General features: G+C 38.2%; 7 protein-coding genes across 7 annotated transcripts; 5 read left to right on the top strand and 2 right to left on the bottom strand.

Moving 5' to 3' along the window:
- Positions 1 to 1,861: 1,861 nt before the first annotated feature.
- On the top strand, positions 1,862 to 2,280 carry EAE98_005184 (uncharacterized protein; the record flags this gene model as incomplete). The annotated part of the gene is made up of 2 exons (XM_038952805.1): positions 1,862 to 2,038; positions 2,105 to 2,280. The coding sequence occupies exons 1-2, from the start codon at positions 1,966 to 1,968 to the stop codon at positions 2,278 to 2,280; spliced, it is 249 nt and encodes an 82-aa protein (XP_038810647.1). The 5' UTR covers positions 1,862 to 1,965.
- Positions 2,281 to 2,600: 320 nt separating this feature from the next.
- Positions 2,601 to 5,137, top strand: EAE98_005183 (uncharacterized protein; the record flags this gene model as incomplete). The annotated part of the gene is made up of 3 exons (XM_038952804.1): positions 2,601 to 3,338; positions 3,486 to 4,980; positions 5,034 to 5,137. The coding sequence occupies 3 exons, from the start codon at positions 2,601 to 2,603 to the stop codon at positions 5,135 to 5,137; spliced, it is 2,337 nt and encodes a 778-aa protein (XP_038810646.1).
- Positions 5,138 to 5,455: 318 nt separating this feature from the next.
- Positions 5,456 to 6,120, top strand: EAE98_005182 (uncharacterized protein; the record flags this gene model as incomplete). The annotated part of the gene is made up of 3 exons (XM_038952803.1): positions 5,456 to 5,468; positions 5,532 to 5,801; positions 5,939 to 6,120. 3 exons carry the CDS (start codon positions 5,456 to 5,458, stop codon positions 6,118 to 6,120), a joined length of 465 nt encoding a protein of 154 aa, XP_038810645.1.
- A 1,351-nt stretch (positions 6,121 to 7,471) lies between these two features.
- Positions 7,472 to 8,758, top strand: EAE98_005181 (uncharacterized protein; the record flags this gene model as incomplete). Its single annotated transcript, XM_038952802.1, has 1 exon — positions 7,472 to 8,758. One exon carries the CDS (start codon positions 7,472 to 7,474, stop codon positions 8,756 to 8,758), a length of 1,287 nt encoding a protein of 428 aa, XP_038810644.1.
- A 487-nt stretch (positions 8,759 to 9,245) lies between these two features.
- Positions 9,246 to 12,473, bottom strand: EAE98_005180 (uncharacterized protein). The gene is made up of 3 exons (XM_038952801.1): positions 12,151 to 12,473; positions 11,317 to 12,097; positions 9,246 to 11,013 (listed from the first exon to the last, which is right to left on the bottom strand). Exons 1-3 carry the CDS (start codon positions 12,430 to 12,432, stop codon positions 9,623 to 9,625), a joined length of 2,454 nt encoding a protein of 817 aa, XP_038810643.1. The 5' UTR covers positions 12,433 to 12,473; the 3' UTR covers positions 9,246 to 9,622.
- Positions 12,474 to 13,576: 1,103 nt separating this feature from the next.
- EAE98_005179 (uncharacterized protein) lies at positions 13,577 to 15,910 on the top strand (the record flags this gene model as incomplete). Its single annotated transcript, XM_038952800.1, has 1 exon — positions 13,577 to 15,910. The coding sequence occupies one exon, from the start codon at positions 13,577 to 13,579 to the stop codon at positions 15,908 to 15,910; it is 2,334 nt and encodes a 777-aa protein (XP_038810642.1).
- An 899-nt stretch (positions 15,911 to 16,809) lies between these two features.
- Positions 16,810 to 20,296, bottom strand: EAE98_005178 (uncharacterized protein; the record flags this gene model as incomplete). Its single annotated transcript, XM_038952799.1, has 2 exons — positions 16,810 to 20,134; positions 20,193 to 20,296. 2 exons carry the CDS (start codon positions 20,294 to 20,296, stop codon positions 16,810 to 16,812), a joined length of 3,429 nt encoding a protein of 1,142 aa, XP_038810641.1.
- Between the last annotated feature and the right edge of the window lie 4,418 nt (positions 20,297 to 24,714).

Raw genomic sequence — 24,714 nt, 5'->3', positions numbered from 1 at the left:
AGCTGGTCATCACAGGTTTCATAAAAGCATTGCGGGTCAAATGGGGTTGGTCTGAAGGGTGTTTTGCGCGGCTTGGTTCAATGAAGAAGGTAGGAGTTGGCAGTTACTGCTCCTCAAGCGCACCAATCTGGCGAGGGCTTCAAACTTACACCTCCACTCAAGGTGGATGGTTATTTCTTTCATTATTTACATTGATTGGTGTTTATTACTGTATTTGGTTGTTTTGAGGGCGTTGGGGACATCTTACATGCTGCACTATAATATAATGCTGCTAGGGAAATGGGTTGTAAAGTAGGCAAAAACTTCAGCGTTCAGGAATAGAGATATACATTCTTGATATTAGCATTGAGCAATGAGATAGCTTATCGACATTGTGAATATGAATAATGAAAGTAAAGCGGGGACGTACTGAGGCCGATTTGGATCATTTGGCATAAACCCCAAAAATAGATTTTTGCCTGAGCTTGAATCGTATTTAGAATTTAGTAGTATGCTTTTATACAAAAAAATCAATTCAGTATATAATCTTCAAAGGATATATGAAATAAAAAGAAAACAAACATATTTATTAATTAAAATTCAGAGAATCGATTAATATAATTCTTTTTGAATTATCTCAAAAATTGAAATTTATATTCAATATAATAATATCTAAAGATTCAAAGCTTCAATATCGAAAGTTAATAATTATTTAAATTCTTAAAATCATTTTAAATTGAATATAAATTTCAATTTTTGAGATAATTTGAAAAGAATTATATCAATCGATTTCTTGAAATCTAAATATTGAATTTATTTCTTTTCTTTTTATTTTATTAATTTTTTTAAGATTGTATATTAAATTGAATACTTGTATTAATATTATATATACTAATTGGGAGTTGTATTAGTTATATAATTTAAGTAAAATAAACTTAATAAGGAATTTCTATTTATTAGTTATATAATTTAAGTGAGATAAGCTCGAGTTCGAGTTTGAGATAAGGAATTCTTATTAAGTTTATCTTGTTTATTTTAGAGTGGTTTATATACAAAAAGAAAAATTATTTGAAAATAGATTTTAAATATTAGTATATTTCTTATAGAAAATTTCGAAATGAATTTTAAAAACAAATAAATAAAGCTAAGCTTAAGGGCTATTCAATGATATAATTTATTTTATAAAAAATCTCTAATAAGGTTAAATTCTGTTTTTCTTTATAAGATTTCTATAAACACACTATACAGATTCTAAAATTTCTTTTTTCATTAGGCAGAAATCTATTTTTGGGGTTTGTGCTAAATGATTCAAATCGGCCTCAGTAGATGGCACAATGTTACAATCTAGAGGTCGAGGGTCTGAGAGTCTGAGGCCCGAGGGTCGGTCTGAGAGTCTGATGAGGGTTATTATTCGGTCTGACAGATCACAGATTTGACAGACCCTATTACTCTACTACACTACGCTGCATCTGGGTCTTGGACAAACCTTGATCGATTTTCGGACTTGCGGGTTTGATATTAATATGCCGGTACCGGGTTATGTTTATTGGGACTTGTTGGGGATGTTCAATGGCGGATACAGCGCTTAGTAATAGGTAGTTATCAATGTACACACCATCCTACCAGCCTTCGTACCTTGCAATATATATTCTAGATGCGGGATGAGATGAGCCAGTGAGCCAGTGGACGAGCGAGTGTACGAAGCTGAATCATCATCATCATCATCATCGTCAATGTGTACCTAGCATGGTGATCTATCACACAATATCAATGTGTCTCATTCCGAAGATTCCCCAGAATGAATAGGATGAACATTGAATAGTAATCAAACCTCGGATTTTTTTGTTTTTTGATTCTCCTTCCCCTTGACCACACATCCACACATCCACACATCCACACATCCACACATCCACACATCCACACATCCACACATCCACACATCCACCCACAACCCAACAATTCTGGGGACAGATGGATGATACTTGAATGAAAACGTCACAGATCGGTACATCTGTCTGCAACAAAGGAACCACAGCCACCGTCAAGCAGTTGGTGCATCGTATGTTGATTATTAATCCCTAACTTTAAATCTGTTGATTGTTTTAGTTCTTACTTTACTCACCAGAGCTACCCAATTACCAAGCATCAAATTCCGAGTATCCAGGATATCGTACGGATTTACCTGGACCCTACCGGCTAGACTCAACTCTACTTGCATCACCTTCCCTTCCATCTCAAAAGGTTGAGCGGGCAGAGGAAGAAAAGAGAGACGATACAGTCAATCGGCTGAAGAAAAGCTGATAAACCTTGTCTCCAGTCTTCTTGCATACCCACCCTACCTGGTATATACATAGAAAAGAGAAAAAAACAGAGAAAATCAATCTGATGACTGGAGTAGAAAGATTATGCTACTGTCGGCGTTAATGTGAATTGTTACTCAACCAATACTTCATCCACAAATCATTCCACAGCTGACAAGGACGACAAGAGAAGACAAGACAAACTACTGACTGGTCGATATAAGGCGTGGCCGGTCATATTATCGCCGTCTCCAATAAGTGTGTGCTTGACTTGTCTATAAAGCTGATCTGGTCCCACCCCCGCATTCAAATTGGTCGAAGATGAATTCTTCTTATGACAGTCTTCCCATGCAGCAGGACGATCGATATGCTTTGACAATTCTTACTGAAGCCGCTATGCAAACCGATACTCAAGCTAACAACAATCCTTCATCCAATAATTTCAATACAATGTCAAACGCCACCGACAATGCCTTTCTGAGTAGTAATCTAGCTAAAAACAATTGTGTCTCGACCGTCCAAGACAACGTTTACCATTCACGTGCACCGCCTATCTCGACATCCATTTCTTCATCCGCGATCAGTAATCGTCCTACCAATACATCGCAATATCGTTTTCCACCTTCAATATCCAATCTTCTCGGGGACCACACAAGACCTCACCAAGATATGCAGACACTTGCTTTCAATTCCACAGAACGAACCTCACAAGATACCTTTATGAACCATCCATTCCAATCACCCTATTCCAATAGTCTAGGAATTTTGAACGCGGAGAAGTACGATGATGGGAGGGGCTCCATCGGATCTCATAATCCTAATATGATGAATATGAAGGGTCAGATGCAAAATCAAATACCATTTGGAGTGGTGGAGAGACATGGAGATAGCAGTGATACAAAACCACAAAGTGAAGAGAATGAGCATGGACAAGGGAAGAAGCGAAGGAAGAGAGTCAGAAATGAGTCTCCAAATCTTGATGACGATGATGATGATGAAGCTCGAAAAAAGGCGAGAGGGAGACCAAGAGTAGATACTAAAGATGAAACTGCTGCTGATGTAAGTTTCCTCCGTCTGGGTGCAATATGTCTGTTCTAGAGGCAAAACATTTTTAGCTTGCCAAATTAGATCATCTGATCTAGGATATCAACTCTATATGTTCTCCCATGCATGTTGGAATTTATCGCATTGCTAATCATTACCCAGAGGCGAAGAACTCAGATTCGAATGGCCCAGAGGGCCTACCGACATCGCAAAGAGACAACAATTTCTTCTTTAGAGAGGCAAGTCCAAGAACTTAGAGGTACAAATGAAGAAATGAATAATATATTCATTAACCTCTATGACTTTGCCATCAGTAGAGGTCTTCTACAACGCGAGCCGGAGTTTGGTCAGCAACTTCAATCAACTACGCAAAGATTCCTTGCGCTCGCAAAACAGAGTGCAGGCGATGAAAATCCAAGGCATAGAGATGACTCGCCAGACAATATCACACATGAATCTCATGGTGAGGCCAAACATTCATTGACAAGTCAGAACAATCAACACCCGCCTCCCCTTACTCTGCTCTCAGATGAGCCGACTACTACCGAGACGATAAACCCGTGGGGCGGATACACTGTAACGAAGGATAATAGTTCCGAAGGAGAAGAAAGGCAGATCGAATTTAATGAAAATGACACAGAAGAACCTAGACAGTATGAGATAATCAGTAGGGCAACTGAAGATAACGCGAGTTTTCCTCACGACTGGACGAGTATTCAACAATACCGAGTCGAGATACCTTCTCCTACCAGTAACAATTTCTTCCAAAGCTTTTACCCTCACGCCAAAGTCCCGCTTCCAACTACACATTCCTACTTTGAACTTTCATTTGCACGTAGAGTGCACCGCGCAACGATGGAACAAGGCTACAAGTTACTCACAATGCCAAATCCTCCACAACAACGATTCGAAAAGGTATTTGGCTATTGCTTGAAACACGAAACCAAGGAAGAATGCATTGCGCGATTTCAAAGGGTTCTGAATACTTCATCAAAGGATTCTCTTCAGAATTGGCGCTATCCATTAGTTCACCCTGGAGGATCGGGTACATACTATCCCAATCAAGACTCTGATACTGATAATGAATTGATGCCCAAATTCCGTACCGGATTCTCTATGGGCCCCTTTCCCACAGCCTTCACACCACTACTAGAAAACATCAGTTCTGATATGAAATGTACCCTTCCTGGGTTTGAAGGCGAGTTTTTTGATCCTAATGACGTTGAAGGTTATCTCAGAGGTCATGGATTCGATCTTCATCCAGGTGCCGACTATATCACAGGTCAAATAGAACTTGAGGTTTCTTCCGATGCCCACAGTCCAGGGACTGCTAGTACTGACTCGATATTCCCACCTACACCTCGGAGTCCAGTTGGCAAAGCCCTTGATGAAACCAATAAAAATGCGTATAATCTCGATTATATCAATGGTAACCTAAATCAAGATGCTCAAGCTAGTGGTATTTCCCAGTTTCTGACATTTCCATCATGGAATGCTAGTATCCCTAGGGGGGCTAATCCTCTTGATTTATCCGGTCCAATATTTGATGGTACAGGAGGTCCCGATTCCGAAACTTCGAGTCCCAAAGTTAGTACCAACAGTAAACGCTATACGGAGAAACGTACTGTGACTATTAAGGTCGAAAACCTGATCAGAGGTATGTTGTTTACACGTTGATATTAGGATCATAGCTGATTATCACTTTTTCAGAATTGATTGGTATTGCATGCTGCTTGGGACGTGCCCCTGGATACAGACGAGCTGATATGGATGCTGCGATCATAAATGCAGCAAGAGAAACTGGGTTTGAATGAACTCGCGAGCACGCTTAATGATTTCTCTCCAGCATTTCTGGGGCGCTATTTTCGCACCTGCTTCAAATGTTAGCACTCAACGTAATGCTGGCTAATTTTAAAAAGCACTTCGTGGCGCCTGCCGGTTTCGTCTGGATTTTAATTGTCCATATGATCTCGGAGATGATAGACCGATATTTACCTGCAATCTTGAGACAACATCTCAATTTTCTGAAAATTGCTGTATACATATTTACAAGCATTCATCGCTATCCACCACCTTGTTCGCACGATTGTCAACATCCCTTATTCACTTACGACGAACATTCCCAGTTCAAAATGGCCTATCAGAGTCAGTAGATTCTCGTTCATCATGAATCAAGGGCTCAATAGTATGTGTACTGATCTTTTATAGGACCTTCTGAAGGGGCTGACAAAGCAATTCCGGATGCGTATCGAAAGGTAGACGAGCCTACTAACACCAGAAAGGACCAAAAGGCCGAGAACACGGGCATTAGAGTTGAGAAATATACTATTATCCCAGGTCATTTTGGTGCCTATGTCCCTGCCCCAATTTCCCGGGTGCTTCCTCTTCGGTCTACCATGTTTGAATGGCATAAAGAACGTCGAAGAACACCTGCAACCATTGAGAAGGTGTTAATCGAAGAACTCCAGAAGATGCGCAGTAAGATAATCCGTTTACAACAAATCTATTCCAACAGTTGGAGCATCTCAAAGATTCTGAGCCCCCTGATTGTTGGAAAACAGTCTTGACTCTTGAAAGTGAGATCGCTTTCAACGGATGCGACTGACTATATACAGTCGCCAAAGTTCTTGAAGCCCCCAAGAGATCTGCGTTTAATTCCCAATCATCAATTTTAAATGGGCGATTACAACAAAAGTTTCCACCACAGAAATTCCACGCGACATCTGAGATGGATAGAAAATCATTCGATTTCAGATGGGCTGGCTGCATTTGGGCCGCCGATGCGGAGAAATTATAAAAGGAAGGAAGAAGCGGTCCGTGATGATATTACAGGGTGGGAATTAAAAGCGCCTTCATTTGTGAATCTTGAATTAAGATTCAAAAAACATGAGATTGGAATAAGCAGTCTTCGGAAGATCTTCTGTTTACACACTCGGAATCTTCGGCGGAGTATGAAGATGGGTACTCTAGTTTTGGATCTGCAAGTTCGGAGGAGGATGCTGGTGGTCATTAGATTATGCTTGGATGAGGGAAAGGGAAAAGGCGGAAGGGTAATGCATTCCTTTTTTCTCTTAAAAGGGGGAAATATGGAAGTGATGGGAGATGTGAGATGGGTGGGAAGAGTAAGATAGAAAATTCAGCATAGCGAATGTGAAATTAGCGAAGTCTATTAAAGGGGCTAGGGGTTCTGGATATTGGTTTCTTCAAGTTCTTTAGCGTGAGTGCTTCTGATTATGATACTTCTTATGATTTTTACCTACGCGGCGTGTTTTATCGTATTACATACCCAATTACTCACGTTGAGCTGTACCTTTGTAGGAATTGTAGCAATTACAGGATCAATTTATAATGTTAATAGGGAAGGTGATGTGATGAATGGATTGATGAGTTTGAGTTGTGGGGTATGGGTGTAAGTGTGAGTGAATGAATATGAATATGAGTGTGAAGTTGTCAGTGAAGTGTGGTATGAGATCTAATTGAGTTTTCAATTTTTGATTTTTTGTATTGATAGGTATTGATATGGAAGTTTCATTTAAATAAGATGAGGATGGGGATGGGGATAGGGATGGGGATGAGGATGCTTGATTGGCCGAGGCTTTTGAGTGGATTGTAGAGCTGAGAACGTGAAGGGAGAAGAGGGAAGGGGGAGGGGGAAATGTATATTTAGATTGTTAGGGCAGAGATGTACGAGGTGGAGAGGGATTATGAGTTGGGAGTTTGTAGGATAAGGAGGCGGGGTGCACGTGTTGGGTATGGGGGACAAATGGGGACGAAATGAGTTTCTAGTCGGGATGATTTTTCTGTTATTAATTGGGAGGGAAGGAGGGGCGAAACAATATATTTATTGCGCTGTCCACACTGCTTCCTAACGGGATACTGAAAAGTAACATAAGATTTTGACTTTCGAGAGACGCTTCATTGTCAAGTTGATTGTGGGATATTGGAAAGCGTTGTCGCAAGATTTTGATCTGGTTTCGAAAGCTCCTTCTGTATCTTAATTTCACATGTTGTTCTTTCCCCTTTTCGTTTATTTATGGCAAAAGCAAAATGAAGACCAGTAAAAAATTCCCTCCTTTATCAAAACATCATATTTCAGCAGCATCCTCGATTAATCAAGCATTCACCTCGATCTTGAGAAACTCATAAATATGTCATTCAGGGATAAATTAGAAAAATTTGCTTCAGAGCCACTCCTGCCACGAGAAGACTTAAAGGCATTCAAGACAGCAATTGGGTTTCTCGATTTGATGGCTGAGCACGAGAATGAGAATTTGTCTTATCAAATGCTTGATAAGGACGGGAAAATTTTTAAAAGAACACCTTCCTCGGTAGAGGCAGAGATTAGGAAACTCGAGAGCTATTTGGCAACTCTCGATTCCAGTTTTCCAAGATATTGGGCAGTCAAGTTGCAACTTACATACCTTGGACACAAGGATAGATGTGAGATGGTTTCTAAACAACGCGATTCTTTGGAAGGAAATGCCAAAATACTAGGCTTAGAGGCGGTTTATGATACCCTCTTGGATCTGCGGTCCAAGAATTGGAAAGCCATTGAAGAGAGACTCGATGCAATTGCGAGAAGGACCCGTAAACATAAGTTTTATAGACTGGCTTTTCGAATAATTGCCAACAACAAAAGACCAGAAGATGCGATGTTCACAGAGAGATTGAAGGACCTTCATCAAATTCGCAGAGTATCAAAAGATCATCTCAATATCGATGGCTCAAGTTTCAAATATGGCGATGTTGATCTCGAAGAAGTTAAGTGTATGGCCACGAAAAAATGGGGATCGGAAATTTTTCGGAAAGCCGTTCATATTGGTCCATCACGAGTAAGCACGGCCGAAATGACTTTGATGTTTGGCGTCAAATGGGCTTCTAATTCTGCGTTGGGAACATACGATCCCAAGAATGGTTTAGTTTTCGAAAAACAAATTGCAGACGCTTGGGAGGCATGTCAAATCTGTATTGTACCACTTGTCAACACGAACCTTGAGTTCACAACATGGGAATTTCGGATAATGGACTCGAACCTGTTCAAATGCAAACATCTGGAGCTCAATTGTTTGTTTGAGGACATTCATGGACGTCAGTTGGAAGATAGATCTATTCCACGAATAGACTGCCTACAGTTCCACTGGTTTCTTTGTCTGGCTATATCAAAAAGGAAGAAATTTGATCAGCAAAGAATTGAAGCGGAATTGATTTATGGCACGCGAGCTTGGTCTGTAATAGATTCGACGCGTCAAGTGAAAGGAGCATTGATCTCACCCCTAAGTAAAGCTGTTGGTCGTGAACTCCCTCTTGGTCTAACGACTTGGAACAACTATGACATTAAGCTTTCAGATTATGCAGAAATTGAAGGATTGATGTCAAGAATCTGCGATGTGCCGGATGCGACACCGGAATTAGAAGAAGGGGGGAGCGGGCATTAGTGGCTATTGGTATATTAAATGTCAGAACTGAAGAGGAACGTTCATTACAAAGAATTAAATAGTATAATTCCAGCACGATTCAATCAAGCACGGCGTTTTTACAGTCTTCGTGATCAGTGGACCAAGTGTTCTAAATCTGGTTCAATGATACGCCGCATTGTCAAACACATTATCCAGGTCCTACTTGTAAACGTTTTTCGTTCAAGTAAACAATTAGGTATCAACTTGCATGTATATCTCAACCGCGCTTATTACGAAGAGCACTATTGAAGTGGTAGTCCGTGGAATTCTCTCTCGCCTGGACTCGTCGGAAGGATCATTCTGGATGTGGTGGGGAATTTTTTTGAAACCCCTGAGTTCTCGCTAACCATAGAGTTTTGACTACATAGCCCGAGACTCCACATTTTTAAAAGGATGGAATTTTCAATGTGCAGTTGGTGAGAATGAAATTCAATGAATGTGTGGGTTAAATAAATGAATTACGACAAACACGACTCGAGAAATTGAATGATAGAAAATGCAGTGTTTTCAACAGTCTAAACTGCAGTCTAATTTGAGATTTTAGTCTCAAGACCCTGAAGATATTATTATCGATTTCATAAATCAATTGTTCCGAATCAATTTGATAATTAAAACTTATTCAATATTGAAGGTAGATTCAATACTCGAAAGGGATTTACAATTCCAAAGTTCTTGATTGTTGGGCTGCAGTCCGGACTATTGGATACCCTGGGAAAATGGAATGAATGAGAATTGTGAACTTGAATACTGCAGAAGGAAAAGAGTGCTCGTATATGTATAACGCTTTACCAAACACTTCCCAGCTCCGAATTGGAAGCCTTTTAAAAAGCCGAACTCCGCTGTTCAATAATCTAAACATCCTCCATGCTTTGCTGACATGTGCTCGTAGCACAGCTTTGAGTGTTCAAATGGCTCCAAACACACCCAGCAAAGATGTGCCCCACACTTACACTCAATGTGGTTACACCCATCCGTCTTCTCAATAGATGTCTTGCACTTGGGACAACTCTTGATCCCGATCTTTTCCATCAGTCTGAGTGTAGCTTCGTATTTTCCAGAAGTCTCATATTCATACTCCGCGCACGTTTTGTTGTCGTGCTGATGGTGACAATATGTGCATATTACCGTGCAGCACTCCGTGCAGGTATTGAAATGCATGGTATCCGTGACTCGGTAGATGGTATCGCAATTTGGTTTTGGACAATAACGGAATGTCTGTGGATTTCGCTGGATGTGAGATAAGAAAGAGGCCTCGAGGATATCTTCGAATGCTTTAGATGAGAGTATCTCTTGTAGTTCTTCGAGGCTGAAGCTGACTTGACATCTTCCCATGTCTCCGTGGCAGTTTATTGAAAAATTCTTCCCGTTGGAACTTGCGGCGCTGCAGGAAAGTTCGAAACACTCGATGCAGTACACATGATTGCATTTGGTGAGGATTGGATTATCTGCTATTCCCCAGCATACAACGCAATCCTCTTTGGCGGTGACCGATTCAGATAGTAGTTTGGATTCTTTCTTGCCAATCATTTTCAACGCTGTTTCATATTCCTTATCGGTGCCTGCGATCAAGATCCTCCTTGGCCTCGAGACAATGTCGAATGTGGCAATGTTATCTCCGAGTGTAGTGGCAATCATTCTGAAGCCACCATTACATGCCCATCGGAAGTCTTCAGGTTTCAATTCAATTATGTGAGCAGTGTATGATTCCTTACCAATAATTCTCTTGATGATCGACTCCACTTCCTTACAATTTTCTTCGGGGCCATAGAGCTTTATTTCTTGTTTTCTCTTGTTCCGAAGGATAATAACTCCGTGATCTTGCTGAATCTTTTTGAATTTCTGAAAAATAGTTCCATTGCCGATCAAAGAAGAGGTCCACAAAGGCTTCTCGCCATTCATCACTGTGACCCCATCTAATATCCCATTTAACGATTCTTTCGCGGCAGCCACATCTTTTGACGCCTCGCCTTCAATCTTTAGAACTCTGTATTGCTGTTTAAGACCAGCGCTGGGATAGATTTTAAATTTCAGATGCTGTTCGTTCCAAATTTGGCTGACAGTGCGGATTCGACTTTGAACGGCATTGAAGATCGAGCTTGCAACTTTGAATTTCGCAGTACTGATAAGTTGGACAGTCAAGGTCATGGTTTTACAAAATGGTAGAGGCATATCTTGCAACGAAATAACTGCTGCTCTTGCATCGGACTCCTCGTAATATCTAGCAACAGCTTTTGCTGTTTTTGCCCGCGGGGTCAGTAATTGTCTGTTTAAGAGATAGGAGGTTTAAGGAAATAAGAGGTAGGATGTTCAATAGTCTGGACTGCAGTCCAACAATAAAGATTATGAAGTCCCCAAGCCAATTGGAATATTCAAATCATTTGAAATATTGACCCATTGTTAAATTTCTGACTGCTTTTGGATATTCAAAACCTTGTATTGTTGGACTGCAGTCCGGACTATTGGTTACTCTGATACGAGGCTTGAAGGATTCCTGAATATTTGAAACCTATGAAAGATATACAGGGATTGAAACTAACCTCTTTTGCCTTCCAGTTCTGTACTGATTTGGCTCCATTCAATGGGACCAACCCCAAGTAATAAGGACATCACAATTGCACTGGCTTCTTCTCCTTCCACGTCATAATTAACCTCTCCAATCTCTATCTTTCGCGGCACGTGATGTGGCAAGGTGATAGAAGGGGGGATGTCTTTCTGCGTGGTCTTGGCAGGCAGATTTGGTAGCATAACCGTCCAAGTAAGTGGACCGAGTAGTGACGTAACCCGCCCAGTCGGTGGTTGACATTTGACTGGTTGACCCAGCACCTTATAAGACTTGGAATTGATCCTCGCGAAAACTTTCTCGGCAACATTCTCACTTCCAAAATGCAGCCATACCGGCCTAGAGGGTTTAAACCAAGAGCATTGAATCTTTTTGCATTCGATTTGGTGAGATTTGGTGCCGGATTGAAGACCGGCAGATACATGAAAGGCTTTCATGTTTGGATATTTGGTTTTTAAAAAGGTCTTCTCGTTGAGTTTTGAGCAGAATCCCTTTGCAAAAGTAGGATCATCCACTTTGATATCTGCCGATGCCGTGTCATCATACCTTCGTATCCTCACACACTCGGGCATAAGTTGTACTCCTTTCTTTTTCAAAAGTGCAACGAAGGATTCTGCAGTGACGTCTAATGGCAATCCATCGATTCGAGCGGCGGAAAAGTCCGTTGGTAGCGAGATCTTCGACACTTGTGCGCCAACGTCAAATTTGGCCAATGCGCCTCCGAAATCTCTTGTGAAGTTGTCATAATTCTGGTTGCCCTACCATACGTTAACTTAGAACGTAGACTGATATTCGCACCAATAAAACAAACCTCAGGATCTAAGTCGGGCTCTGCTGCCTTTTCTTTTTGTTTCTCTGCAGTGTGCGAGAAGGGGCAAGTACTTCCATTTCGACAATTGCCTCGAGAATAATGGTAACATGGGATCTGAGAGCGAGAATGTTGTGTTGAATGTGAAGTTGGAGCTTCAGATGGCTTTTTCGCAGAGACAGCAACTTGAGGTGTAATAGCAGTCTTTTCGTGAGAATAACGACAATTCTCTCCTCTCATACAATATCCACTTGCAAAGAACTTGCACGGCGCGAGGGAAGTCATCTTTCAATCAGTATGTTGTCGATTTTTTTTGGGGATTTAACATTGTTTAATTAGTATAGAAACAATTACCCCTCATTTTCAACGTGATCACCCCATATATACATACGGGTAGACCTAGGCGCCCGACGGATATAATTTGGTGACGGCTGCTGTGGCTAATCCTTGCGCATTGGGCGTTGTAATCGAATGTAACATCGGTAAGATTACATTCTGACCATTTAGAATGAGCCTGTTGATGTCCTATGAAGTGTCAATTGTTTCGACCTCCCGATTGGCTAGGGAGTATGTATGAGGCGCAGTATGTGGTCGTACGGACAAGAAGTTTGATACTGCAGCGAGATTCTTCCATGATCACTAACTTGTTGTCATCAAAAAAGTATCAAGTAGCTAAAAGAAGAAAGGCAAAAAAATCTAGGGAGTAAAAATGTCGAAGAGGATTCCGGTCGATTGGGAATTCATCACCATGTAGCCGACCTACTTATAAGCCCAATGACGAACTTCTATATTAATCTACAAGACTTAGAATGCTTATCAGTGTAGCAGATAGGAGATGATAAATAATAATAATTATAGGTACCCCCCAAAGAAATAATTAAAGTGAAATGGAATTTGATCTCAATAATACTCATAGTAGCGTGCTCACTTTTATTTGTTCGATCGGTAATCAATTCTCGGCTCTTCTAAACAGTCGATTAGTTCCTAATCGGTGAAAGCAGTGACGAATAAAAGCAAGTCTTACGAGCAACACAAACTGCACCTCTCTGCGGAAAGCCATTAGCAATAGCATATACAAATGAAAACTGCACGACTTGCTCTCCTTACCGGATTATCTTTTGAGAGCTGCATATAGTGTCATACAATTAGTACTTGCTTCTACATATACGATATTCAAGAGCAGCCGTTTGGGGGTGGCGTTGTTGGATCTCAACTCACTATTTCTATGCATCAATTAACCTTAATGAGGCTGGTATCAGCGCTGTATCGCCCTCCTTTATTGCATCGTCTCAAAAGAGGCGGCACGGTAGTTTCAGGATGAATCTTCATCAAATTATCTGGGGTCGAAATCACTTTCACCTTCTATATAACCTCAGCCCTTTTGTTGAAGGACGGAAGGAGACTACATCAATAATTTCTTCATTTAAGTATGGTTTCTAGAACCTTTTATCGTCGCCTTGGATTTCCGGCTCAAAATCCGCCAAGATTTAGAGTCCAAATCAAAGCACATTGGTTTAAAATCATAGGATTGTTTTTTCTTTGGCCTTTCACCCAATCCAAACTCATATCTACGTATATGGAAAATCGGAAACACAAATCAGAAGGTCTAAAAGAAGCTACTGTTCGAGGCAGATGGCATGTTGCTCGGGCTTGTACTTTTCATCTGCTATCAATCACCGTCACCATTATCTTATTACTTTTGAATAGTCTCGAGGTCTACTCTGATTCTATCGGTCCTGATGTCGAAAATCTTAACGCTCGGCTAAATGCACTTCAATTTGGGGCCAAAATGCACGAAATCTTCATTAGTGCTTCACTATCAACCATGGGCCTCAGTCTACTTCAATACGAAATCCTAAATAGAGAAATTCCTTTCGGTGGACTGTTTGCCGGGTTTAGAATCAACGACCTTGGCTCACTTTTGTCCCCTGATTTATGGGCCATTGGTACCCATGGGACGAAGAAGTTTCTTTTGCTCGCACTCACGTTGTCACTATTGACAATTCTAGCCGCAATCTGTGGTCCTGCTTCGGCAATTCTAATGTTGCCGTCATTGGGCTGGTGGGAAGTTTCTTTGACGCAGACTTTGGAATCCTTAGTCGGCTTCGCGATCACGTCGAAGCCTCTGTTCTTTATTGGTGCGAATGCGTCCTCACTTTGGCCGATGAAGATAAGAAATTCGAACTACAGCCCATATGTTTGTGATGTTTCCAATTTTAATAATACTCTATCAATTCCAAATGGTTGTCCGGGTGGTGGTGCCTCAGTTATTTTTGATTGGGCTCGTGCGACATTCTCGTTGGGTTATGCTAATCCATTGAGGTGGAATATAACCATGCCTATTTTTCGAAACACTTCGTATGATTCTCCCGGTCCAACTTTTAGTCGTTTTCTTGAAGGGGCAAGTTACATGGACTGGCAAGTGGCGGGATCGAATTACTGGTTCTTAAGCCAGACTATTTCTATACCGGCTGCGGAGACTCTTGTTTCGATAGCTCTGGCTATAGGTTTTGGCAATGCGACTACTCGCTGGAAGCTCATGTTATCAAATGAGAGTGACCCACCAGCGGCCCAGGCATTCGCAACCTGTAGCAGAAATGATAGCCGGGTCTACCAAAAGACTACTCGCTTAATCCGCCATATATCCGATTTCTCGATCGTCACAAAGCAAGGAAACACTTCATTTGTATTGAAAGACGGAGAAAGCCATGCTTTAGGTCTACCTTATGCTAGTGTTGATGTGAAATTTATGTTCCCACTGGAAGCACCTGCCCGTGGCTCTTGGTACTCTAACGCTAGCACTGCGCTAGATCTCTGGAATGGCTCCCAGCAAAGTGTATCAACCTGGGTAAGCTCTGAGGGACAAAGAGCATCAATTGGTGCTGCTATGATAACATGTGATGAGTCGCTCGGACATGGAATATGTGAATCACATCAGTCTTGGGCCCCTCTTTTGTTCAATACCTGCTCTGTATTTGCTCGATGGCAACCGATGGAAAGCTTTATCAATCCTAGTATAGATAAATTCGTTCACCTATCAGGATCTGATAGCCCCGATAGGAGCTTAGATAAGTGGCTACGAAGCAATTATTCTGATTTTGACCTGCAAAAGGTTCGAATTGATGCTGATTGGGCGAATTCTGCATTGCCGCCGGAAGCTTTCACTCATATGGACACTGCCTTTGGTGTTGTAGTTACCATTTTGATTGCAGACGCAATGGCTAGAAGTGGCAAGAGCAAGCCTGTCATCCTTAAGGGAAATTCCGCATCCGCACCATGGTCAGATCCACGGGATTTTCCAGAATGGAATCTTTTTTTCCATGATATCCTCTCGTTTGAAGATTCGGAAACAAACCCCGAAGAGTTTACCCCTATCGACATACGACAGTGGCGCAATGGCTACAGTTACTCTCTGACCGGTAGTACCAGACGTCTCGCTTTCGGCATCCTTCTTGTACACATTCTATTTGCGCTGATCCACACAACACTTCTTATATGGATAGGATGGAGTTGCGATATCTTCAAATCTCTTTGCGAAATTGTTGCGCTCGCTATTAATTCGTCTCCGACTCCAATTTTGGAAAACACTTGTGTGGGAATCGCAAGGTTGGATACTTATAAACATATCGTGAAAGTGAGAGAAGTTTCGGAACAGCATCTGGGTTTGGTTCTGGCGGGAGAGGAGGGAAGCTCCAAGGTTGTGGTTATGGGGAAGATGTATGGAAATGTGGGAGTTAAAAAGGGTCATCTGAAAGTTGAGTAGTGGGTATTGGTGTGTGTGTGTGTGTGTGTGTGTGTGTGTGTGTGTGTGTGTGTGTGTGTGTGTGTGTGTGTGCTGATATTGAGGAATTATTCCTTGTTGTGTGAGCAGAAAGAGGATCTTCTATAACAAGATCACTGTTAAGAAGCTTCCAAGAGCATTTCCATACTTTTTCTCCCCTAGAAACCACATCACTCTTGTATAAATCGCTGGGATACACGCGAGTACCATGCCAACAATATTAAAAATCATCCAAGCATCAGAACGTCTCGTCTGTCAGAATTCCCACCCATACCTTTAAACCCGGTTGTTAGCAGGGAGACATCATCCTAGCACAGCCGTGCATTCATGCCAACACCCTTTCCCTATATATTCCAACGGAAAAGCATAAGCTAGTCATTACATTTAACAATATGAGGACTAACTCAAACTGTAAGATTATACAGGAGAGCTATTGACCGCAGCGACAACTTGGAGATTTTTATTCCGTGTCGGCAGATTTTCTTCACCGTTGTTTGAAGAATAGATTCAATTATTGCTACCATTATCTACTCTCATATCTGCTTCGTATCTTTTTCCGATATACAACATTGTGAACCAGTATATCAAAAAAAAATTCATCTCATTTTGAAACTATGCAGTACTTTTGGGTTGTGCTTCTCAAGAGACAAGTTTGATTTGCAAATGGTTTGTGGAGAGCGAATGGCGGTTATGTTATGTACCTAGTATAAGGTAAAAATTACTAAGAGAGAGAAAATTTGACAAACTTCTTATAGCTCATGAGAATCTATAATACTTGTTCTACTCGAGGAGTGGATAAATGATTAAGATAATTTGTAAATGATCGTGTGGTAAACTCGTGATTGGTCGTATTCTCATTTTCAGACTGATACTCAATGTACTCAGGATGCCCAATCTGGGATCCTGCCACCCCTGCCATTTCTGGCTTTACGTTTAACTCTTTTTCGCGGTCTTTTTTCCTTTTCCTTTTGGATTCTTATGATTTCTTGAAGATCCTGGTGTCCCGGGATATTTCCAGACTCGAATGCATCCTTTACAACGGCAGTTACGCAATGATGATATGGGTATGTATCGTTTTCATCCCACACTTCATCGTCGTAACCCCTCTTCATAGGGTGGCCGAAAGAAAACCCCCTTTGATCATGCTCCGCTATCGATCCGGGTAGATTCAACATCGTATTTGATAACCCTCCAATAAATCTAGCGAACTCATCAGGGCTCTTCATACAACAAGCATACGGGTCGGCGCCGTGCTTAAGCATCAGTACAAAAACTTCAACCCATTTCGTGGAGAGTGGTGAGATCTCCGAATTGCTCTTAGACACAAGAACGTGAACCAGATAAATGACATACTCCCAGATTGTATGAAAGCTATTGACATGCTCATTCGGGTCAGCGCCATTAATGAGTAGCTCCTCAAGCACGACAATATTGGGAATCAGATTACCAACTGCCCATTGATCCATAGACATTGCGTAAGCTAAAAGAGGCATCCCTGGCCGAGTTTTGACTGATATGTATGGTAAAGGTAATTGAGATTGACTTGCATGACGCGCGGCGGATGCCAAGCTTTGTCGAGCTTTGAGAAGCGATATGAGACCAGATTTGACAGCAATAGAATCAAGATCATCGCCCCAGTCAGGTCGGCTTTTCCCTGCCCATTTTGGATCTTTTTGTGACCAGTGTCTGAAGCCTTCTTCTTGGTCTACCCGCATGCTCAAAACTCTGTCAGCTTCTTGTATCAGTTCGAGAGCCTCGTCCACAACCTTGGAATTTTGCCAAGGGAATTGACGAAGCTTACTCAAAAATTTGACTCCACTTGTGTAGATACAATCTTTAGGATTGAGCTTGATATCAGTAACATGGGCCATCAATAATGAAAGTTCAGGGTTGAAGGAAGTATCGATTGTATCTTTTTTGATCTCGTCCCAGTTTCTAGATTGTTCTAAGAAATCCCTCGCTGTGCGGTGGAGATATACTATCCTTACTTGTGCCGAAGAGAGCTCTTCGGTGCGGATAGTATGGTACCAGCCTGAGATATCTCCTCCCCATTGCACATGCAGCCATAGTGCATAGGGACGTATAATGTCTTCCAATGTTATCGTCTTAGCTTTGAATTCCTCTTCGAAATGCTCCACATCAACGCGATATCTAATTTTCCGCATGTAGCATCTCGCCCTAGCATATGTCTCAACGAAGTCTCGACAGACGCCACTTCTAATGGAACCAAGCAGCTTCGGCATCTCATCAATAGATGGTGTACTTAGAGCCTTTCTGCGTCTTGTACCAAAGAAATATCCCATTGTATTCCGTCTTCTCGATTCTAACCACCATGGTACCTGCATAGTTAGGTCTGTCCTTGTTAATCCAGAAATCAGATCACCGGCAACATCTATCCTTGGGTCTTTTATTCCCCTCGCCAGCTGCCTCGCTGCTCTTGGTTTGCTTGCCAAAGTTCCGCCAGGAGCTGGGAAAAAGTTTGTTGCCGAAATTTGGATGTGTTTCCTAAACTCCTCAACAATATTTACGTCGGAATCGTATGCGTCGAATTTCTGTTTGTTGTCTCCCACATCACTCTTTAACATATCATTTGAAATATTGCGTGTTATCATTTCGCCGTCATGCTGGTCCGCTATCTCAATGAGTCCACGGCATCTACTGGCAAGGCGCAGCCTTGTTTTATTCGTTTTCACGAGCCTTTCGTCCATGGACTCACTTTCTGTTGCAGCCTCCATAGCTATTATGGGATGGTGTGAGGTGAATTGTAACGCATTATGTAGAGTGATCGCGTCCAAATCATTGCCACTTGCTCTAAATATTTGAAAAATCTTCGATGCATCTTCACGAAACTCCGGTTCTATCTTTTGGATGATATGAGAGAATAAATTCTCAAGATCTACTGGCAGGCTTTCAAGTCGTTTCCGAAGTTCAATCGCACCATCTCCACACCGGAACCCATGGATGAGCGATTTGACGACGAGAATAACCCAGAGAAAGACACCTTGTGCTCGGTGAATGATTTCTTCAATTAGCCAACTTGTTGTATCCAAATCATCACTTATGAACTTTCGCATCTGTTGATTTTGCTCCAACTTAGCAACGACATAGTTCTTAATGTCATCACGAGTGAGATCTTCTAGCTTTAATGCGCATGCATCTTGAAACACTGACGAGAAGTCCGGTAATGGCCTGCTCGAAAAGCAAAACTTCGTGAAGGGGGATTCGTTGGCGAGGTCGAATGAGTACTCTGCCATATCACCATGAGCTCCTTCGTACTCGTCTAAGCCATCCACAAAGATGCAGACTTTGAGTGAAGGGCTGGACATGCTGACAAGGCTTTTGAACGCTTGCTGTAAGCGGCCAAGAGACCATTCATCAATTTGAAATTGTAGATCATGTGTTTCTAAGTCGCACATTCGCACCCATTCCTCGTGAAATATCTCTAGAATGAGATCCTGGTGTTGTCGGAGAAGACCATATAGAAGTGTTCGTAGGAGTCCGATGTGAGATCGTTGTCTTTCTGTCCCACTTATCCAAAAATAAAATGCACTCATTATTATTTTGGAGGATCCTGCCCATTTCTTCGACAAGATTGCGGTTTCCGGGTGCTCATATATGTAACGCATTAAAGTCGACTTTCCACTTGCTGGTTTACCATGTATCCAATAGATGCCCGAACTTTCAGAGAGCCAAGTTGCGAAATTGCTCCATGGTTTTTGGTGAACAGTGGGATCTCTGAAGATCCACTCAAAGCTGCTTTGATATGGAGTAGCTGTCATATCTGGTCGATGATTCATGTCTGAAAATCGAAGGGACTCTAAGATAGCGAGTCGGACCTTTTGAGCCCGTCGAACTCGCTGTCTATTATCACGCTCCACTAGCTCAAAGCCAGCCTGGCGGTTCTGTTCCACTAATTGTCGAGATAAGACCAAGTTCTCGTTGCAGTAGACTCTTGATTTAAGTAACAAGTCGATGATATTCTTGGTGTCTTTATTTAAAGATTCAAAGCTATAACTCTGCTTAGCGGTCAATAGACCAAGTTTTTGAAACTCCAATTGCTGAGAAAGACTCAGTCGTTCAAAACGACGAAGGAAGTCCTGATCTGAGGATTGCATCTTGAGGACCTCATTCAAAACTTTCTTGGTATTATCGTCCAATTTTTGGAAATGATTCTCTGCTGCAGATGACATTGAATCCGAACCATCTCTAGAGACACAATCAATTTATCGTTCGGTTATATCTTGAAGACAAAATAGGTACTGACCGCAATAGCAGAAGCAACTCAGTGTCGAGTTCTTTTCTGAGATCTCTCAATCTTAGAGCAAATTCATCAATCTCATGTTTTGACCAAACACTTTTCAATGCCATTCGAAAGCTTTTCCATTTTGGATGCTGTGATTGGGTAGGTGCTTTCAACTGATTGAGCCGGTTGACAAGGGTATCAGATACAATCATGCATTCTTGATGTGAGGATTCATAATAAGTCCACTAAATCACTTACTAATATCTTATCAAATAAGGGATATATTGATGACTAATATACATATGATATGATCTTATATTATAAAATCATATTATCATATAGTTGTATAATAATATCTCTTATCAAATTGATTTATAATGGAATAAAATGAAATGGAACTAGATGGAAATATACAGAAAATCTCGCTAAATTGATTGGTTGTATTTTCTTTTTATTATCTAAAATGATTTTATAAGATACAATTTAAATCGATCTTATTTATAAGTATGGAATATATTGGAATTTTATTATAAACTATATAAACCTAGAATATTCTTTAAAGAAATTTTAGGAAAAAGCAAGCAATTTCATCTCAATTCAGTTTAGCTCTTCTAAATTGACTTCAATTTAACTCTTATTTTATATGTTCGATTTATTCTTATAACTTAAACTAACTAAATCTTTTATTATCCTTATAATACTATTATTCCTTTTTATTATAAAAACTAACCTCTAAGAGATTATAAGCCCAACTAGTCTAAATTAGCTTAAAAAGGGAATTAGCTTGATTTAAGGCTATATATTATATATATACTGCTATTGAGTTGTTGAATATTGAATTTTTTCGAATTAATTCAATCGAATTCATATCGAAAATTACTGTATATAGACCCTGAGGCCTGCGTCCCTGAAGCTAAATCTAATTGAGTGTATAAAATTAGGTTCCTAGATGATATATTTATGTTATATTGTTACCCATAGTGGGTGATATATCAATCTTTTTTATATCAAGGTGCTCTAACTTATTTAGTCTTTATTTTATACCAATTAAGATAAAAATCTAATTTAAGAGGTGGTTGGTTTATTCAATCCTTGAGATTAAAATCGATTTTAAATCGATTTATTTATCTAAATTCATTCAAGCTTGAAACTAGCTATATATTTAGATTAGCATTTAATTAGTATAAGATTAATTAGTTTATAAAGAACTTAAAATAGCCTTTGGTATCAATTTTAAATCTGATTCTTTAAAAGGCAGATTTAATTATATTGAATGGATTAATTGAACTAAGCTTTTTCTTGAAATAAATGGTTTTATGCTATATATTGATGATATTAAGATTCCACCTAATAAAAGTTTATATATAAACAAATCAAGAAATCCTATTTCACCTGAATTAACTATAAAATACAATGAAAGGCTTTTAGAATATCAGTAAAACGAAAGAAAGGTATTAGAAGCTATTAAATCCATAATTAACTTCAAATTAATCAAAAGATTCAAAATTAAAATTATAACTAAAAGTTTATAGGACTCCATTAATAAGATATTTGGAGAGTTTTCCATTAAATTAATGGGAAGATACCTAAATAGGCTAATAAAATCTAATTATACTAGCTCAGAAGGAATGGACGAATATACTAATTCGATCTAATCATCGTATAATTACCTAAAATCGATGAATTTCGATATTCCGGATGCCTTTATAGTATGGTTTCTTTTTAGAGGCCTACCTAGCTCTTTCGATGGTTTTGCCTTTCGAAAATACAAAGAACTAGCTAAAAATATAGCTAATATTGATCTGAATAAGCTCTTTTTTGAGCTAATATCCGAAAAAGCTAGAATACAATCTAATATTAATTTAAATACTAATAAAATAAACTTTAATAAAACTCCCTATTGCAAGTATTACTCTAAAAAGGGGTATTTAGAATCGAAATGCTTTATAAAATATTTTGAATTAAAGATTAATAAAAGAAATAATAAAAAACAATTTAAATCGAATTTGAATAGAAATTCAAATAAAGATTTAAAGAAAAATTTAAATAAATCTATTTCTAGTAAGCAATTAATAACTATAAACTATTATATAGGCTTAGTTAATCAATTTCTTAGATTTAAATATAAATTTATATTAAATTTGGGTGCTATAAAGTATTATTTATCTAATAGGGAATGGTTTATAAATTATAAGCTATTAAACAATTATTTTGTTATTATAGCTAATGGGGAAAAGCTTTGTATTAATAGTATAGGAGATATTCCTATTCTAATTAATAATAAATCAGAAGTGTTGTTGCAGGGGGTATACTATATTCCCAATATAGTCTTCAATTTTATTAATTCGAATAAAATAGTTTAAAAAGAGTAGTTTAGTTATATTATTCCTCCGGGAAATAAGATTGATATTATTTATAAAAAGACTAATATACAAACTATAACTTCCTGGTTAATTAATGTATATTATCTTAATTTTAAAGTAAATTCTAAATATTTTAAAAGTATTAATACCCCTGAAATTAAAGAGAAATCAATTCAAGAATCGGATTTATTATTAAATAAAATCAATCTTAATTTAATTTATAAAAAATTAAATTATATAAATAAAAATTATATCATTAAATCCTTAAATATTCAATCAGATATAACTAAATCTGATTTAGATATATATGAATTATGTAAATTTGGCAAATTCTATTAGAAAATAAGTAAGGAATCTTCTAAAATCCTTAAAATAAGTTTTAAATTCGAAAAATTCAGTTTAGATATAACTAGACTCTTTAGAATTATAAGAATTAAAAGTGAAAAATACTTTTTAGTATTTATCAATTAGGCTATTAGAACTATTTGAGTATATCCTATTAAATTCAAATCCCAGACCTATAATATTCTAATAAAGTTCTATAATCTAATTAGAAATCAGTTTAATATTAATATTAAAATACTAAAATTAAACAATACTCTTGAATTCTTTTCAAATAAATAATCGAATTTTATTCGAAATCATGGGATTATATATGAATATATAAGCCTGTATACTTATTTCCAGAATAAAATAACCGAAATACTAAATAGATATATAGTTAAAAGATTAATCTATATAATTAAGAAAAAAGAGATTTTATTCTATTTATAGTTATATTTAATTAAAGTTATTGTTTATATCAAGAATAGAATATATAATAGTTTTATTAATAATTTATTATTTGAATTAATATATAATAAGAAATCCAATTTAAGTTATATTAGAATCCTAGGCTTTTTTATTTATATTATTAATAATAAAAAGATTTATAATAGAAAACTAGATTTTAAAACTTGGAAAGGTATATTAGTAGGTTTTGATTTATCTAATAATTACTTGATTTATATTCTGGCTAATAAGAGAGTAATTAGCTCGAGAGATATCGATATTCAAAAAGATTTTATATATTCTAATAAATATAAAAACCAGAATCTAAAGTTATTAAAAAAAAAAGATCTCGAATTTCAATCTATTTAAGATAATATAGAGAATGAAGATATTATTAGTATTAATAGATATCAAGCTAATCCCGAAATAAATGAAAACAGTGAAAGTACTAAAACAATCGACTATATAAAGGTTAATCCCGGTAAACCTATATCTGGTAAACCTATGCCTGATGAGATAATAGAATCTAATATATAGTAATCTAAGTATATAAGAGATCTAATTCCTGATAATAAAGATCTTGCTAAAGATAGAAAACATGTGATTTCCTATTGTAAACTTACTTTTTCTGGATACTTTAATTTAATCAATAAGAGGGTGAATATTAAAATAAATTAATAATATCTTTATATAGACAAGGGAATTCATTTAAGGGAATTTACTTCAAAGGATTCACTTCAATACAATGACAACTGTATTAAGGATATTAGACAAAAGTAAAGGAGACTAGCTCTTTTAATAGTGCCTATATAAGGCCTACTATTTCCCTTATTTAACTAGCTCCTTAGATTAAATACAAATAGATATTTAGGGGTTTATACATAATAAAAACTACATTTTCTATATCTCTTTCAAATTAATATTAATTAATAATATTACAAATTACTTTACTTATTTATTCAAAATATCTTTTTACTTTTATTTCTTTTATTTCCTGTTATTAGCACTATAATGTTCCAAACAAGTACTAATACTAATTTTAAATAAGCCAGTAAGAAACTCGAAATTAACAAAAAACCCAATACTAATAAGAAACCAATTCTATTTAATCAATCCATCGGTATAGGAGAATATATTAATATAATAATTGATAATACTAATCCTCTATAAACAGATTTCAATATTTCTCTTTATAAAGATTTGGATCTAATTAATACTTCTTTTTATTTTTATTTCATTACTCTTCTTAATCCTTATATTCCTTTTAATAAAGTATTAATTGAAGAAAAAAAAGCTTAGAAAATTAAGGATTTGGAATTCAAAGAAAAACCTTAGGATTATTTTTTTTTAAAAGATTTTAATAAAGTTAGGTAGTTTTATAAAGGATATATATTCAGGTTGGGAATAGA

This window comes from Botrytis deweyae (assembly GCF_014898535.1).
Source record: "Botrytis deweyae strain B1 chromosome Unknown BDEW_010, whole genome shotgun sequence".
Taxonomy (NCBI): Eukaryota; Fungi; Ascomycota; class Leotiomycetes; order Helotiales; family Sclerotiniaceae; genus Botrytis; species Botrytis deweyae.
This window is presented reverse-complemented; position numbering and strand designations above follow the sequence as displayed.